Here is a 14494-nt window from a genome sequence, read left to right on the forward strand (position 1 = left end):
TTCTAGTTCTTTTGCTCTTTCTACCACGTCTGTAATGACTTATTCCCCTGAAGTCTTGAATGCCTCAAAGTCATCCATGAGGGTTGGAATCACCGTCTCCCAAACTCCTGTTAATGTTGGTATTTTGACCTCTTCCCATGAATTAATGTTTTTTAATGGCATCTAGAATGGTGCACACTATAAAGTAGGTTTTCAATTGACTTTGCCCTGATCCATCCGAGAAATCACTGACTATGGTGGCTGAGGCTGACAGCTAAGGCTATAGAGTTACCAAAATGTGTGTGTGTGTGTGTGTGTGTGTGTGTGTGTGTGTGTTAAAGTACAAAGGATCTTTATTCTTAGGTCTGAAAATATATTTCTTAAATAATGAGACTTGAAATTACTCTTTGATCTATGGACTGCAGAATGGATATTGCATTAACAGGCATGAAAACATTAGTCTTATTGTCTAATATATCCATCAGAGGGCTTCCTTGGTGGCTCAGTAGTAAAGAATCTGCCTGCCAATGCAGGAGACTTGGGTTTGATCTCTGGGCTATGGAAAATCCCTTTGAGAAGGATATGGTAACCCACTCTAGTCCATCCTAAAGGAGATCAGTCCTAAGTGTTCATTGGAAGGACTGATGTTGAAGCTGAAACTCCAATACTTTGGCCACCTGGTGCGAAGAGCTGACTCATTTGAAAAGATCCTTATGCTGGGACACATTGAGGGCAGGAGGAGAAGGGGATGACAGAGGATGAGATTGTTGGATGGAATCACCGAATCAATGGACATGGGTTTGGGTGGACTCCGGGAGTTGGTGATGGACGGGAGGCCTGGTGGGCTGCAGTTCACGGAGTCGCAAAGCATCAGACACAACTGAGAGACTGAACTGAACTGAACTGAACCCACTCTAGTATTCTTGCCTGGAAAATTCCATGGACAGAGGAGCCTGGCAGGCTACAGTCAATGGGGTCACAAAAGAGTTAGACTTGACTGAGTGACTAAACAACAACATAGCCATCAGAGCTTTTTGAGAACCAGGTGCATTGTCAATGAGCACTACTGTTTTGAAAGGATTTTTTTTTTTTTTCCTGAGCAATATGTCTCCACAGACCTTAAAATATTCAGGAAACCATGTTGTAAACAGATATGCTGTAATTCAGACCTTTTTGTTCCATTTACAGAGCACAGGCAGAGTAGATTTAGCATAATTCTTAAAGGCCCTGTGATTTTCAGAATGGTAAGTGAGCACTGCTTCAACTTAGTCTCCAGCTGCATTAGCCCCTGATCAGCCTGTCCTTTGAAGTTTTGAAGCCATACATTGACTTCTCTCTAGCTATGAAAGTTCTGGATGGCATCTTCTTCTAGTATAAGGCTATTTGATCTACATTGAAAAGATGTTGTTTAGTGTAGCCACCATCATGAATTATATTAGCTAGATCTTCTAGATCATTTACTGCAGCTTCTATATCAACACTTGATATGTACTTGTACTCTGATGTTAGGGAGATGGCGTCTTTCCTTTAACCTCATGAAACAACTCTGCCAGCTTCACACTTCCCTTCTGCAGTTTCTTCACCTCTCTCAGTCTTCATAAAACTGAAGAAATTTAGGGCCTTTGCTGTGGATTAGGCTTTGACTAGAGGGAATGCCGTGACTAGTTTGATCTTCTAGACTTAAAACTTTCTCCATATTAACAATAAGGATATTTTTCTTTCTTAGTATTTGTGTGTTCACCGGTGTAGCGCATTTAATTTCTGCCTGTAACGTTTCCTTTGCGTTTACAATTGGCTGACTTAGGGTAACTGTCTTAAGAGGCCTAGCTTTCAGCTTTTCTTGGCTTTCCACATGCTTTCCTCGTGAAGCTCAATCATTTCTAGCTTTTGTGTGCAACTCTTTCTTTCACTTGAACACAGAGGTGATTGTAAGGTTATTCCTGGGCCTAATTTCAATATTGTTGTGTCTCAAGGAATAGGGAGGCCCGAGCCGGGCAGTGGCTAGTTGGTAGAGCAGTCAAACTACAAATGACATTTATCAATTAAATTTGCTCTCTTACATGGGTGCAGTTTGTGGTGCCCCCAAACAACTATAATAACATGAAAGATTACTGACCACAGATCACCACAGTAAGTATCATAATAATGAAAAAGTTCAAAATGTTGCCAGAATTACCAAAATGTGACACAGAGACACGAAGTGAACATGTATTGTTGGAAAAATAGCATCGGTAGACTCTTGATCCAGGACTGACACATACCTTCAATTTATGAAAGCACAGCATCCGTGAAGCATAATAAGGTGAAGAGCAATAAGAAGAGATATGCCAGTATTTAAAAGGAAAAGCATTCTAGGCAATAAGCAAAGGCTCGTTTCCAAGGCAAACCATTCAATATCACGGTAATCCAAGTCTATGCCCCGACCAGTAACGCCGAAGAAGCTGAAGTTGAATGGTTCTATGAAGACCTACAAGACCTTCTAGAACTAACACCCAAAAAAGATGTCCTTTTCATTATACGGGACTGGAATGCAAAAGTAGGAAGTCAAGAAACACCTGGCGTAACAGGCAAGTTTGGCCTTGGAGTACAGAATGAAGCAGGGCAAAGGCTAATAGAGTTTTGCCACGAGAACACACTGGTAATAGCAAACACCCTATTCCAACAACACAAGAGAAGACTCTACACGTGGACATCACCAGATGGTCAACACCGAAATCAGATTGATTATATTCTTTGCAGCCAAAGATGGAGAAGCTCTATACAGTCAGCAAAAACAAGACCGGGAGCAGACTGTGGCTCAGATCATGAACTGCTTATTGCCAAATTCAGACTTAAATTGAAGAAAGTAAGGAAAACCACTAGACCATTCAGGTATGACCTAGATCAAATCCCTTATGAGTATACAGTGGAAGTGACAAATAGATTTAAGGGACTAGACCTGATAGACAGAGTGCCTGATGAACTATGGACAGAGGTTCGTGACATTGTACAGGAGACAGGGATCAATAAAATCCCCATGGAAAAGAAATGCAAAAAAGCAAAATGGCTGTCTGAGGAGGCCTTACGAATAGCTAGGAAGAGAAGAGAAGTGAAAAGCAAAGGAGAAAAGGAAAGATATTCCCATCTGAATGCAGAGTTCCAAAGAATAGCAAGGAGAGATAAGAAAGCCTTCCTCAGCGATCAATGCAAAGAAATAGAGGAAAACAACAGGTTGGGAAAGACTAGAGATCTCTTCAAGAAATTAGAGATACCAAAGGAACATTTCATGCAAAGATAGGCTCGATAAAGGACAGAAATGGTAGTGACCTAACAGAGGCAGAAGATATTAAGAAGAAGTGGCAAGAATACACAGAAGAACTGTACAAAAAAGATCTTCACGACCCAGATAATCACGATGGTGTGATCACTCACCTAGAGCCAGACATCCTGGAATGTGAAGTCAAGTGGGCCTTAGGAAGCATCACTATGAACAAAGCTAGTGGAGGTGATGGAATTCCAGTTGAGCTATTTCAAATCCTCAAAGGTGATGCTGTGAAAGTGCTGCACTCGATATGCCAGCAAATTTGGAAAACTCAGCAGTGGCCACAGGACTGGAAAAGGTCAGTTTTCGTTCCAATCCCAAAGAAAGGCAATGCCAAAGAATGCTCAAACTACTGCACAATTGCACTCATCTCACATGCTAGTAAAGTAATGCTCAAAATGCTCCAAGCCAGGCTTCAGCAATACGTGAACTGTGAACTTCCAGATGTTCAAGCTGGTTTTAGAAAAGGCAGAGGAACCAGAGATCAAATTGCCAATATCCGCTGGATCATCAAAAAAGCAGGAGAGTTCCAGAAAAACATCTATTTCTGCTTTATTGACTATGCCAAAGCCTTTGACTGTGTGGATCACAATAAACTGTGGAAAATTCTGAAAGAGATGGGAATACCAGACCATCTGACCTGCCTCTTGAGAAAGCTGTATGCAGGTCAGGAAGCAACAGTTAGAACTGGACATGGAACAACAGACTGGTTCCAAATAGGAAAAGGAGTATGTCAAGGCTGTATATTGTCACCCTGCTTATTTAACTTCTATGCAGAGTACATCATGAGAAATGCTGGGCTGGAAGAAACACAAGCTGGAATCAAGATTGCTGGGAGAAATATCAATAACCTCAGATGTGCAGATGACACCACCCTTATGGCCGAGAGTGAAGAAGAACTAAAGAGCCTCTTGATGAAGGTGAAGGAGGAGAGTGAAAAAGTTGGCTTAAAGCTCAACATTCAGAAAACTAAGATCATGGCATCTGGTCCCTTCGCTCCATGGGAAATAGATGGGGAAACAGTGGAAACAGTGTCAGACTTTATTTTTTTGGGCTCCAGAATCACTGCTGATGGTGACTGCAGCCATGAAATTAAAAGACGCTTACTCCTTGGAAGGAAGGTTATGACCAACCTAGATAGCATATTTAAAAGCAGAGACATTACTTTGCCAACAAAAGTATGTCTAGTCAAGGCTATGGTTTTTCCAGTGGTCATGTATGAATGTGAGAGTTGGACGGTGTAGAAAGCTGAGCGCCGCAGAATTGATGCTTTTGAACTGTGGTGTTGGAGAAGACTCTTGAGAGTCCCTTGGACTGCAAGGAGATCCAATCAATCCATCCTAGAAGAGATCAATCCTGGGTGTTCATTGGAAGGTCTGATGTTGAAGCTGAAACTCCAGTACTTTGGCCACCTCATGTAAAGGGTTGACTCATTGGAAAAGACCCTAATGCTGGGTAGGATTGGGGGCGGGAGGAGAAGGGGACGACAGAGGATGAAATGGTTGGATGGCATCACCGACTCGATGGACATGGGTTTGGGTAGACTCTGGGAGTTGGTGATGGACAGGGAGGCTTGGCGTGCTGCGATTCATGGGGTCGCATAGAGTCAGACACGACTGAGCGACTGAACTGAACTGAACTGAACTAATCTTATCTTGAATCTTATGGAAAGGATATTGTACTTGATTTTGTTTCCCTTTGTCCTGTTGTTGCTATAGTTATCATTATCATCGTATTTGTTGACTGGTATCATGCACTGTTAAGAAATTTCCTGTACCTCTCTTTTAATTCTCATAACAACCCTATGAGCTGGGTGGCACTGCAACCCCCACTTTATAGATGTGGAAATGAGGTTTGAAAAAGGTTAAGTAATCTGTGTCAGATAACCTGGCTAATGGGTTTCCCATGTGGGTAAAGAATCCACCTTCCGGTGCAAGGGATGAAGGAGATGTGGGTTTGATCCCTGGGTTGGGAAGATCCCCTGGAGGAGGAAATGGCATCACACTCCAGTATTCTAGCCTGGAAAATTCCATGGACAAAGGAGCCTGGCGAGCTACAGTCCAAAGAACTGGACATGACCAAGTGACTGAGCACACACATGCACACACACACATACACACACACGAAATCTGGCTAGTAAGGAAGTGGAGACCAGATTTGAACATAGTTTTCTCTCTTTAGAGTAAGGGCTATCCAAAAGATTTATCTAAGTTGTTTGATTTTATTCTTTTTTTTCCAGTTATACTTATACATGTATCTATTCTTTTTCAAATGCTTTTCCCATTTAGGTTATTACAGAATATTGAGCAGCATTCCCTGTGCTGTAGAGTAGGTCCTCGTTGGTTATCTGTTTTAAATATAGCAGTGTGTCCATGTCCAAAAGACTTCTCTAAGTTGTTTGTTTTTTAATCTTAGTGCTCCACAGGAAAAGCTAAGGAATTGATTGTGTGAGAATGCAAGAAAAGAAAATTCTTTTCTTCATTTAAGGAAAGAAAGACAGAGCTGCTTTTGGGTTTGTTTTGTCAGGAATCCCAATGACTAGTGATGTTTTCCCTCTTACTACTGGAAATCTCCACTGCTGGTAGGATCATCTGACACAATCACACAGTTTGAGATACAGGTAGAAACTCCTACATAGGAAAGGGTATGGCAAAATGTAATGGTTCTACATTGTTGGTAGGAATATAAATGGGTGCTGTCCTTATGGAAACCATTATGGAGGTTCCTTAAAAAATGAAAAATACAGTTACTGTATGATCTAGCACTCCCACTCCTGGGCCGCTATTTGGAGAAAACTCTAATTTGAAAAGATACATGCACCCCAGTGTTTACAGTAGCACTATTTACAATGGCCAAGACGTGGAAGCAACTTAAGTGCCCATCAAAAGGTGAATGGATAAAGAATGAAATAATAACATTTGGAGCAACATGGGTGGACCTAGAGATTATCATATCAAATTAAGTAAGTCAGAAACAGAATATGATGTCACTTATATGTGGACTCTAAAATATGATACAAACGAACTTATGTACAAAATAGAAAGAGGTCCATAGACATAGAAAACAAACTTATGATTACCAAAGGAGAGGGTGGGAAGGGATACATTAGAAGTTTGAATTAGCAGATATACACTACTATATAAAAAATAGATAAATAACAAGGTCCTATTGTATAGCACAGTATTCTATTAATATAACAAACCAGAATGAATATATTCTGTTACATATATATGGAAAATAATATTTAAAAAATACACAACTGAATCATTTTGCTGTATACCAGAAAATAACACAACATTGTAAATCAACTATAATTAAATTTTAAAAAAACCTCCTAGATTAAATATTCTCTGCTATTTTTACTTCAAAAAACTTTGTTATTTTCCCTTGGTTGTAATTTTGATATAGTCTCTGGGAATCTAGGATTTAAAGTATTAAAAACATGACAAGAAAATATAGACTCTGTGGTTACAACAAGTTCCCAAAGTTTATGAATTTTAATTTAGATTTCATATGTATAACTTCTTTGGTTTGAAAGGACTGCTTGTTCTGTCTGAAGCAAACTGCCATTCCCACAGTGGGGAAAAAACAAGATGTAAAATTTCTAAGAAATAACATGGTTTTACTAATTTTTCTAAAATTGCAGCATCCAAATGAAGTTTCCTTCATTTCTTATATAATATTTTCATTTTGAAGTTAGAGCATTATTTTTCTTCTGAAAAGTTTTAGAAAACTCAAGAAGTAAAATTTGTTTTCTTTTTATAAAGAAATTTAATTGAAGTACAAACAACTATGGGTTTTTATAGTGTTGTAGGAACAGTTTGCCAATTAAAGAAAGTTTTTCTTTATGAAGAATGTTATTCATATTCATAAATATTGTTTATATTTATAAATTAACTGTAAAGAAAAAAATTTGTGATGTTCTGATTAGCATTATTTCATTATGGATATTAGTGAAGTACTGTCCAACTTTATTCCTAAGACTTAAATTGCCTACTTGGCCCAACACAAAAAATTTCTTACTATGCTTACTCATCCAGAGTTTGTTTTCTTTGAAAGAGATGTATGTATGCATTGTTAACATAATGTACATTTTGTGGGAAACATCTTAGTTAAATATGTTTTCAAATACTTTTAATCTTTTAAACTTAAAAGTATAGACATACTATTTTCCAGCCACTGTTCTTGGATTGGGCATTTACAAAAATGAATGAAATATGGTTCCTGTAATTGAGAAACTTACAGTTAAGTGAATGAACGAGTCATATGTATAGGCAGATACCTATAATAAGGTTTTGAGGGCTATCCCTGAAGTTTACCTGAATTATTTAGGGAGCACAGATTGGGAGATGATTAATTTAGCCTTGTGCAGAAGAGGAAAGGTAAAAGGAGCTATTGTTTCTTTTATAAAATCAAACAAGGTCTTCCAGGTGTTGACTGATGATTCTAATATTTTATTGCTTGAAATTTGACATGCTTCCTTTGGGGATTTTCCTTTCCCCTGCATGCATCTGAAGTTTACAAGGCATTACCTTTAGGTTCTAACAATTAACATTAGAAAAGTTGGTGGATGATTGATTCTGTAAGGGAAAGATGAATGCAGGTGCCAAAATTTGAGTCTCTAGAGATTATTCTGTCCCTAACCGTGGAGCACCAGCATGTAATTTGCGAATTTCCTCAAGGAAACTTCAGCTTCTGTTTTAAGGCTTCACAGAGAAATCACCGTCAACTGAGCTGGGCTTGGAAAGATAAATAGAACTTTTCCCTGTAGAGAAAAGGCATTCTGGGAAGAGGGAAAATCTGAGGATCCATGACTCAGAGAGAGTTAGAAGTTCAGAATGACTCAAGATTTTCTGGAGTAGGGGATTGGGTGAATTATGACACTGTTTTCTAAGGAGGAGAATATAGAAGTAGACTTTGGGTCTAAGATCGAAAATGACCTCTGTATTGGGTTTGTTAATTTGGAAGTCTTTGGAAATTTCATTAATTTATTTTAAAAAAGTTCTTTCCATTAAAATGTATTAATATCCTTACTTGCCCAGGTATCAAAAACACAGACTTGAGAAATAATTTCTTCTCAAAATGCCTTTATACCATTGGAGAGAGAGACAATCAGATAATTATCAAAATGCTTAACACCGCTATAATTGGACATCCTTGGTGGTCCAGTGGTGAAGACTCTGAGTTCCCAATGTAGAGTCTCAGGTTCAATCCCTTTTCGGGGAACTAGATCCCATATACTGCAACCAAGAGTTCCCAACCCACAGCTAAAGATCTTGCATGCTTCAACTAAAAGGATCCTACATGCCATAAATAAGACCTGATGCAGCTAAATAAATTAATATTAAAAACACCCTCTATGATAGTAAGAGTCACAGGTTTTGATGAGGAACTTGGGAAATTTGTTTATCTAATGGAGACTGAAGATGGGAATGGGGAGGAGAGGTGAGGAGTGATGTGAAAGAATTCCTGGGAGATTGCCTCATGGAATTCAAGTGTTTTTCTGAAGTATGAGTTAAATGGTGGGAAGGGGAAAGTGGGAAACATTTCAGTCAAAAATTTTGCTTATATGATGCCTTGGGAACTATGGACGGAGAACTGTGGATGGAGGTTCATAACACCGTAAAGGAGGCAATGACTAAAATCACCCCAAAGAAAAAGAAATGCAAGAAGGCAAAGTGATTGTATGAGGAGGCATTTAAAATAGCTGAGAAAAGAAGAGAAGCCAAAGACAAAGGAGACAAGGAAAGATACACTCAACTGAATGCAGAGTTCCAGAGAATAGCAGGGAGAGATAAGAAAACCTTAAGTGAACAATGCAGAGAAATTGAGGAAAACAATAGAATGAGAAAGACTGGAGATCTATTCAAGAAAATTGGAGATACCAAGGGAACAAAGGTGGGCACAATAAAAGACAGAAATAGCAAGAAATCTAATAAGCAGAAGATACTAAGAAGAGGTAGCAAGAATACACAGAAGAAATATATGAAAAAGGTCTTAATGACCTGGATAACCATGATGATGTAGTCACTGTAACACTCATCTAGAGCCAGAATGCAAGTCAAGTGGGCCTTAGGAAGCATTACTATGAACAAAGCTAGTGGAGGTGATGGAATTCCAGTGCATTATTTCAAATCCTAAAAGATGATACTATTAAAGCACTACACTCAGTATGTCAGCAAATTTGGAAAACTCAGCAGTGGCCACAGGACTGGAAAAAGTCAGTTTTCATTCCAATTCCAAAGAAAGACAATGCCAAAGAATGTTCAAACTACCATACAATTGTTCTCATTTACATGCTAACAAGGTAATGCTCAAAATCCTTCAAGCTAGGCTTCAACAGTACCAAGAACTTCCAGGTGTACAAACTGGATTTAGAAATGGCAGAGGAACCAGAGACCAAATTGTCAACATCCATTGGATCATAGAAAAAGGAAAGGAATTAAAAAAAAAAAAAAATCTACTTCTGCTTCATTGACTACGTAAAAGCTTTTGACTGTATGGATCACAACAGACTGTGGGAAATTCATAAAAAGATGGGAATACCAGACCACCTTACCTGTCTCCTGAGAAACCTGTGTGCAGGTCAAGAGGCAACAGTTAGAACCTTATATGGAACAGTGGACTGGTTCAAAATTGAGAAAGAAGTAGTACATCAGGGCCGTATACTGTCACTCTGCTTATTTAACTTATATACAGAGTACATGATGCAAAATACTGGCTGGGTGAATCACAAGCTGAAATCAAGATTGTCAGGAGAAATATCAACAGCCTCAGATATGCAGATGATACCACTCTAATGGTAGAAAGTGAAGAGGAACTAAAGAGCCTCTTGATGAAGGTGAAAGAGGAGAGTGAAAAAGCTGGCCTACAATGCAACATTCAAAAAACTAAGATCATGGCATCTGCTCCCATCATTTCATGGCTAATAGATGGGGGAAAAGTAGAAACAGTGGTGAATTTTATTTTCTTGGGCTCCAAAATCACTGCAGATGGTGACTGCAGCCATGAAATTACGACACTTGCTGCTTGAAAGGAAAGCTATGACAAACCTAGACAGCATATTAAAAAGTAGTGACATCACTTTGCCGACAAAGCTGTGGTTTTTCCATGAGTCAAGTATGGATGTGAGAGTTGGACCACAAAGAAGGCTGAGCATTGAAGATTTGATGCTTGCCAAGTATTGTGCTAGAGAAGACTCTTGAGAGTCCCTTGGGCAGCAAGGAGATCAAACCAGTCAATTCTAAGGAAAATCAATCCTGAATGTTCATTGAAGGATTGATGCTGAAGCTGAAGCTCCAGTACTTTGGCCACCTGATGCAAAGAGCTCACTCACTGTAGAAGACCTTGATCTGAGAAAGACTGAAGGCAGGAAGAGAAGGTGGTAACAGAGGATAAGATGGTTGGATGGCATCACTGACTCTATGGACATGAGTTTGAGCAAACTCTGGGAGATAGTGAAGGACAGGGAAGCCTGGTATGCTGCAGTCCATGGGGTCGCAAAGAGCTGGATGCGACTTAGCAACTGAACAAGAACAACATGATGTCTTGGGAGTGTGAGGAAGTAACTTGTGTGTAGAGTACTGCTTGTGATTGAGTGTCACTTGTAGGAACAATGTAAGTAGGAATGGTAGGGTCCTACATATCATGTGTGTGTTGATTTTTATGTTGAAGACAGTCTTGTTGGTAGTCAGGGAAGCTTATTATTATAAAGGATTTTAAGTAAGGGAATGACTTGATCAGATTTGATGCTCAACAACCAGTTAGAATCATGTTCTAGAATCTCAGAAATGCAGTTGAGGCTAGAGTATAAATTTAACTAAGGGACATAATAATGGGTAAAAAGTACGCCTTGCTTGGTTTTGAGGCAGGTAAATAAATATGACATTACTGCATTCTGAATGTTGTAGTATGAAGTGGTATGGATTGCATATAGAAGAGGAGCAAGTCGTTTGGGACTGCGCATTTAAGAGTCATAGGTCTATAGGTGGTATTTGCACCTAGAATATTCATGAGATTTCCTAAGGAAATAATTTAAAACAGAGATGAAAGACCTGAAGGTAGACTTCTAGACAAAAGCAACCTTCATAGGATAATGATTAAAGAATCACCATCTAAATCCATGATGTTAGTTAGCACTGTGGGTTATAATTGATTATTAGGTTGCAAAATCAATAATAACTTAGCGACTAATCCACCACTACCAAAATCAATAAAAGTGAATGGGAAATTAATATGATTGATTATAGACAAGATTTTAAAAACATGTATTAGAAGGGAATAGAAATTACAATATTAGGGTATGTGTGGTAAAGGCGATTATTGTTTTGTGATGTTTTGTTCAGATGTGTGCATTTGTACTTTGGGTACAGTATAAAATGTCTTTATTATGAGTTGTAATCACAAACTTTTGAAAAACAACAAAGAGACTAAGGAAGAACAGTTGGAAATAATTAAATCACTTTTGTCCTTCACTTCTCTGATGGCAAGGAAAGAAATGGACCCAGTGAAAGTGCAGTGGGAAGTAGATTTTTCTTTTCATTGTACAGTTGCTTTCCCCCTAGGCCACCTTTATCACATCAGTTATATAAGGAGGAAAAATACAAAGAAATAAAGGGAAAGGGCTTGCAAGATAATGAACTGAAGGACAGAGAAGGAGAGGAAGAAAGAGAAAGTATGAATGAGAAATATGGATGAGAGAGAATAAACCCCATATGGAAGCCTGGCTTTTGGCCTAACCTGACTGAGTGACTCCAAAAGCTCCATTCCCTAGCACCATGGCCCAACAATGTCCCCTTGGATTTGTCCTGCCATGACAGCTCTGTTTCTTATTAGGGATAAAGCTGGATGAAGAACCTGGGGTAAGGGTACAAAGCTACCTCTAATTAAAATTGTGATTTAGTTATATCACTAATAAAAGTTATTTAGAGCTTAACTAGGGGTCAAGAACTATTCTAAGCACTTTAAATGCATGATCTCACCAAGTAAGTAAATATTTGTTAAGCCCTTAGAACAATGTCTGGCACATGGTAAGCATTTGGTGAATATTGGATATTATTATTATTTAATTACTAATTAAAGAAAAGTTACTAAATATCACCATTTTACTAGTAAGGAAATTGAAGTATAATAAAGTTAAGTAACTTTCTCAAAATCTTATAGCTGGAAAGAAATAGAGTCATTCACTTTTGAGTTGGAGGTGAGAGACTAATTAGTATAGGTGCATAGCTACCCACTCTAGTATTCTTGCCTGGAAAATCCCACTGACAGAAGAGTCTGGTGGACTACAGTCCATGGGGTTACAAAAGAGCTGGACATGACTTGGTGACTAAACAACAGTGAAGGGTTATATGGTGATTGGTGCTTGAAATATGATGATATCAGAGAAGAGACAAAATGGGTCTTAAGCGAAAGACATTATGAAAAAGAAATCCCTTTAGCTTGGTGACTGGTTGGATATGAAGTAAAAAGGTAAGTAAGATTTTAAGTTGGTTGTCTGGGGAAATAGTAGGATGTAAGAAAAGGGAGAAAACTTTTATGCTAGGAAATGATGACAAATTCCATTTAATAGTATTGAATTTTATGTCAGATAGTCAAGTGAGGATTAGCAGGGAATTCAAAACTAAAGTTAGAGATGTTTAGGCATTATCACATAAAGGAGTTGCAGAAGCTATAAGAGTGTTTGAGATCCCCAAGGATAACCGATAAGTTTTTGGTCACAAAAAATTTGTGGAGTCACAAATAAAGCCATAATAATAGCCCCCACACATTTCTACGCCTTTGTCCACACCTGCTTTTTAGAAAATCTACAAGTAATACCAGGAATCTTTAAAAAAAGAGTATGTTACTACTGGGGCTTCCCTGGTGGCTCAATCTGCAAAGAATCCTCCTGCAATGCAGGAGTTCGATGCCTGTGTCAAGAAGATCCCCTGGAGAAGGAAATGGTAACCCACTCCAATATTCTTGCCTGGGAAATCCCATAGACAGAGACTGGCAGGTTACAGTCCATGGGTCACAAGAGTCAGACACGACCGAGTGATTAAACCATCACTGTGTCACTGCTGCTCCAGGGACAGCCTGGTGTTGGGGATGTACTGTTTTCCTTGCTGCTGCCCTGGTTTCTGTGGCTCTGTCTCCTCTTGCTGCCACCCCACCGTCTGTGAATGGGAGGAGGCTCCGTTGTGGTTTAGTACCTTCCCCACCATCACAGCAATTGCTCTTTTAGACCAATGACGTTCTCAGAGCCCCTGGAGAGTCAGTGGTAAAAAAGCTCTCCTACTTTTTCTTATTCTACCATCAAATTTCAGACTTGATATCCATTGACTTTTTCAGCAGTCCTGTCCAGGTGACAGATGTATTGGCTTTATAGTTCCTTAATCAGTTTCTTATGCCTAGATGATTCCTGACTGTCAGATGAACTCTTACAGAAAATGTTTCTCATTGTCTGCCCCACTGGTCCTTAGGCATATCTAGACTTGTCTAAATCCTAGGGTGAAGGCTGCTTACTAGGCTTAAACTGAAGCCAGGACCCTTCCTGCAAGCTCTCTGGAGAAATGAAATATCCAAGTGGGAAATTCCCATATTTTCCAAGATTATTTCATCACTTGCTACTTCTGGTCTCTTTACTGCTTCCTATGGTATTTTCCTGGTTGATTTGCGATTATTTCTTCTTCTCTCCAAATGGAGCAATCACATGTATTTACATGTATTCACATGTATGGAATTAGGTCCTATCTGAATATTCTATGGGGAGGCTTGATTCACTTCTTTCTTTTATTTCTTCTTACAGTTTTCCATGCCTCTTTATGGGAGTTTAGTAAAGAGTTGACTGTCTAGCACATTTTCCTTTGAAATGAGTATTGGTAATTTTTTTTTTCTGGTTACCTGTGAAGAATCCTGATGAGCCTTTTTGAAAAAAGATCATTTGCAGCTATTTTAGAGCAGCAATTTATTGAAAGCTTCTATATTAGAAATGTTTTATTGCACTGCACTACAGCTATGAAGTGCAAGGAACCATGAAGATTGAAAATTACAAATGACAGATGTGTCTCTTTCTTCTTATTTTTTAGCCTTCTTTGAATCCTGGGGGGAGCCAGTCATCTGATGTGGTACTTTTGAACCATTGGAAAGTAAGGAATTTTGAAGTACATCGTGGTGACATTGTGTCATTAGTGTAAGTAAATCAGAAACATACTATATTTCTATATATATTCT

At 38.8% G+C, this 14494-nt stretch overlaps 1 protein-coding gene across 17 annotated transcripts in view; it reads left to right on the forward strand.

Moving 5' to 3' along the window:
- Nucleotides 1–14494, forward strand: part of IMMP2L (inner mitochondrial membrane peptidase subunit 2) — a 917103-nt gene that overhangs the window by 64437 nt on the left and 838172 nt on the right. For all 17 annotated transcript variants that reach the window (XR_014067695.1, XR_014067691.1, XR_014067696.1 and 14 more), the window contains one exon: nucleotides 14350–14453. Coding sequence is in view for 11 of the 17 variants with exons in the window: in XM_081537156.1 (XP_081393282.1) it covers nucleotides 14350–14453 (104 nt within the window). In the remaining 6 variants the exon portion in view is untranslated. The remainder of the gene's footprint in view (nucleotides 1–14349; nucleotides 14454–14494) is intronic.

The sequence above is a fragment of the Giraffa tippelskirchi genome, chromosome 10 (assembly GCF_054371585.1).
Source record: "Giraffa tippelskirchi isolate mGirTip1 chromosome 10, T2T-mGirTip1v1.2.pri, whole genome shotgun sequence".
NCBI classification, from domain to species: domain Eukaryota; kingdom Metazoa; phylum Chordata; class Mammalia; order Artiodactyla; family Giraffidae; genus Giraffa; species Giraffa tippelskirchi.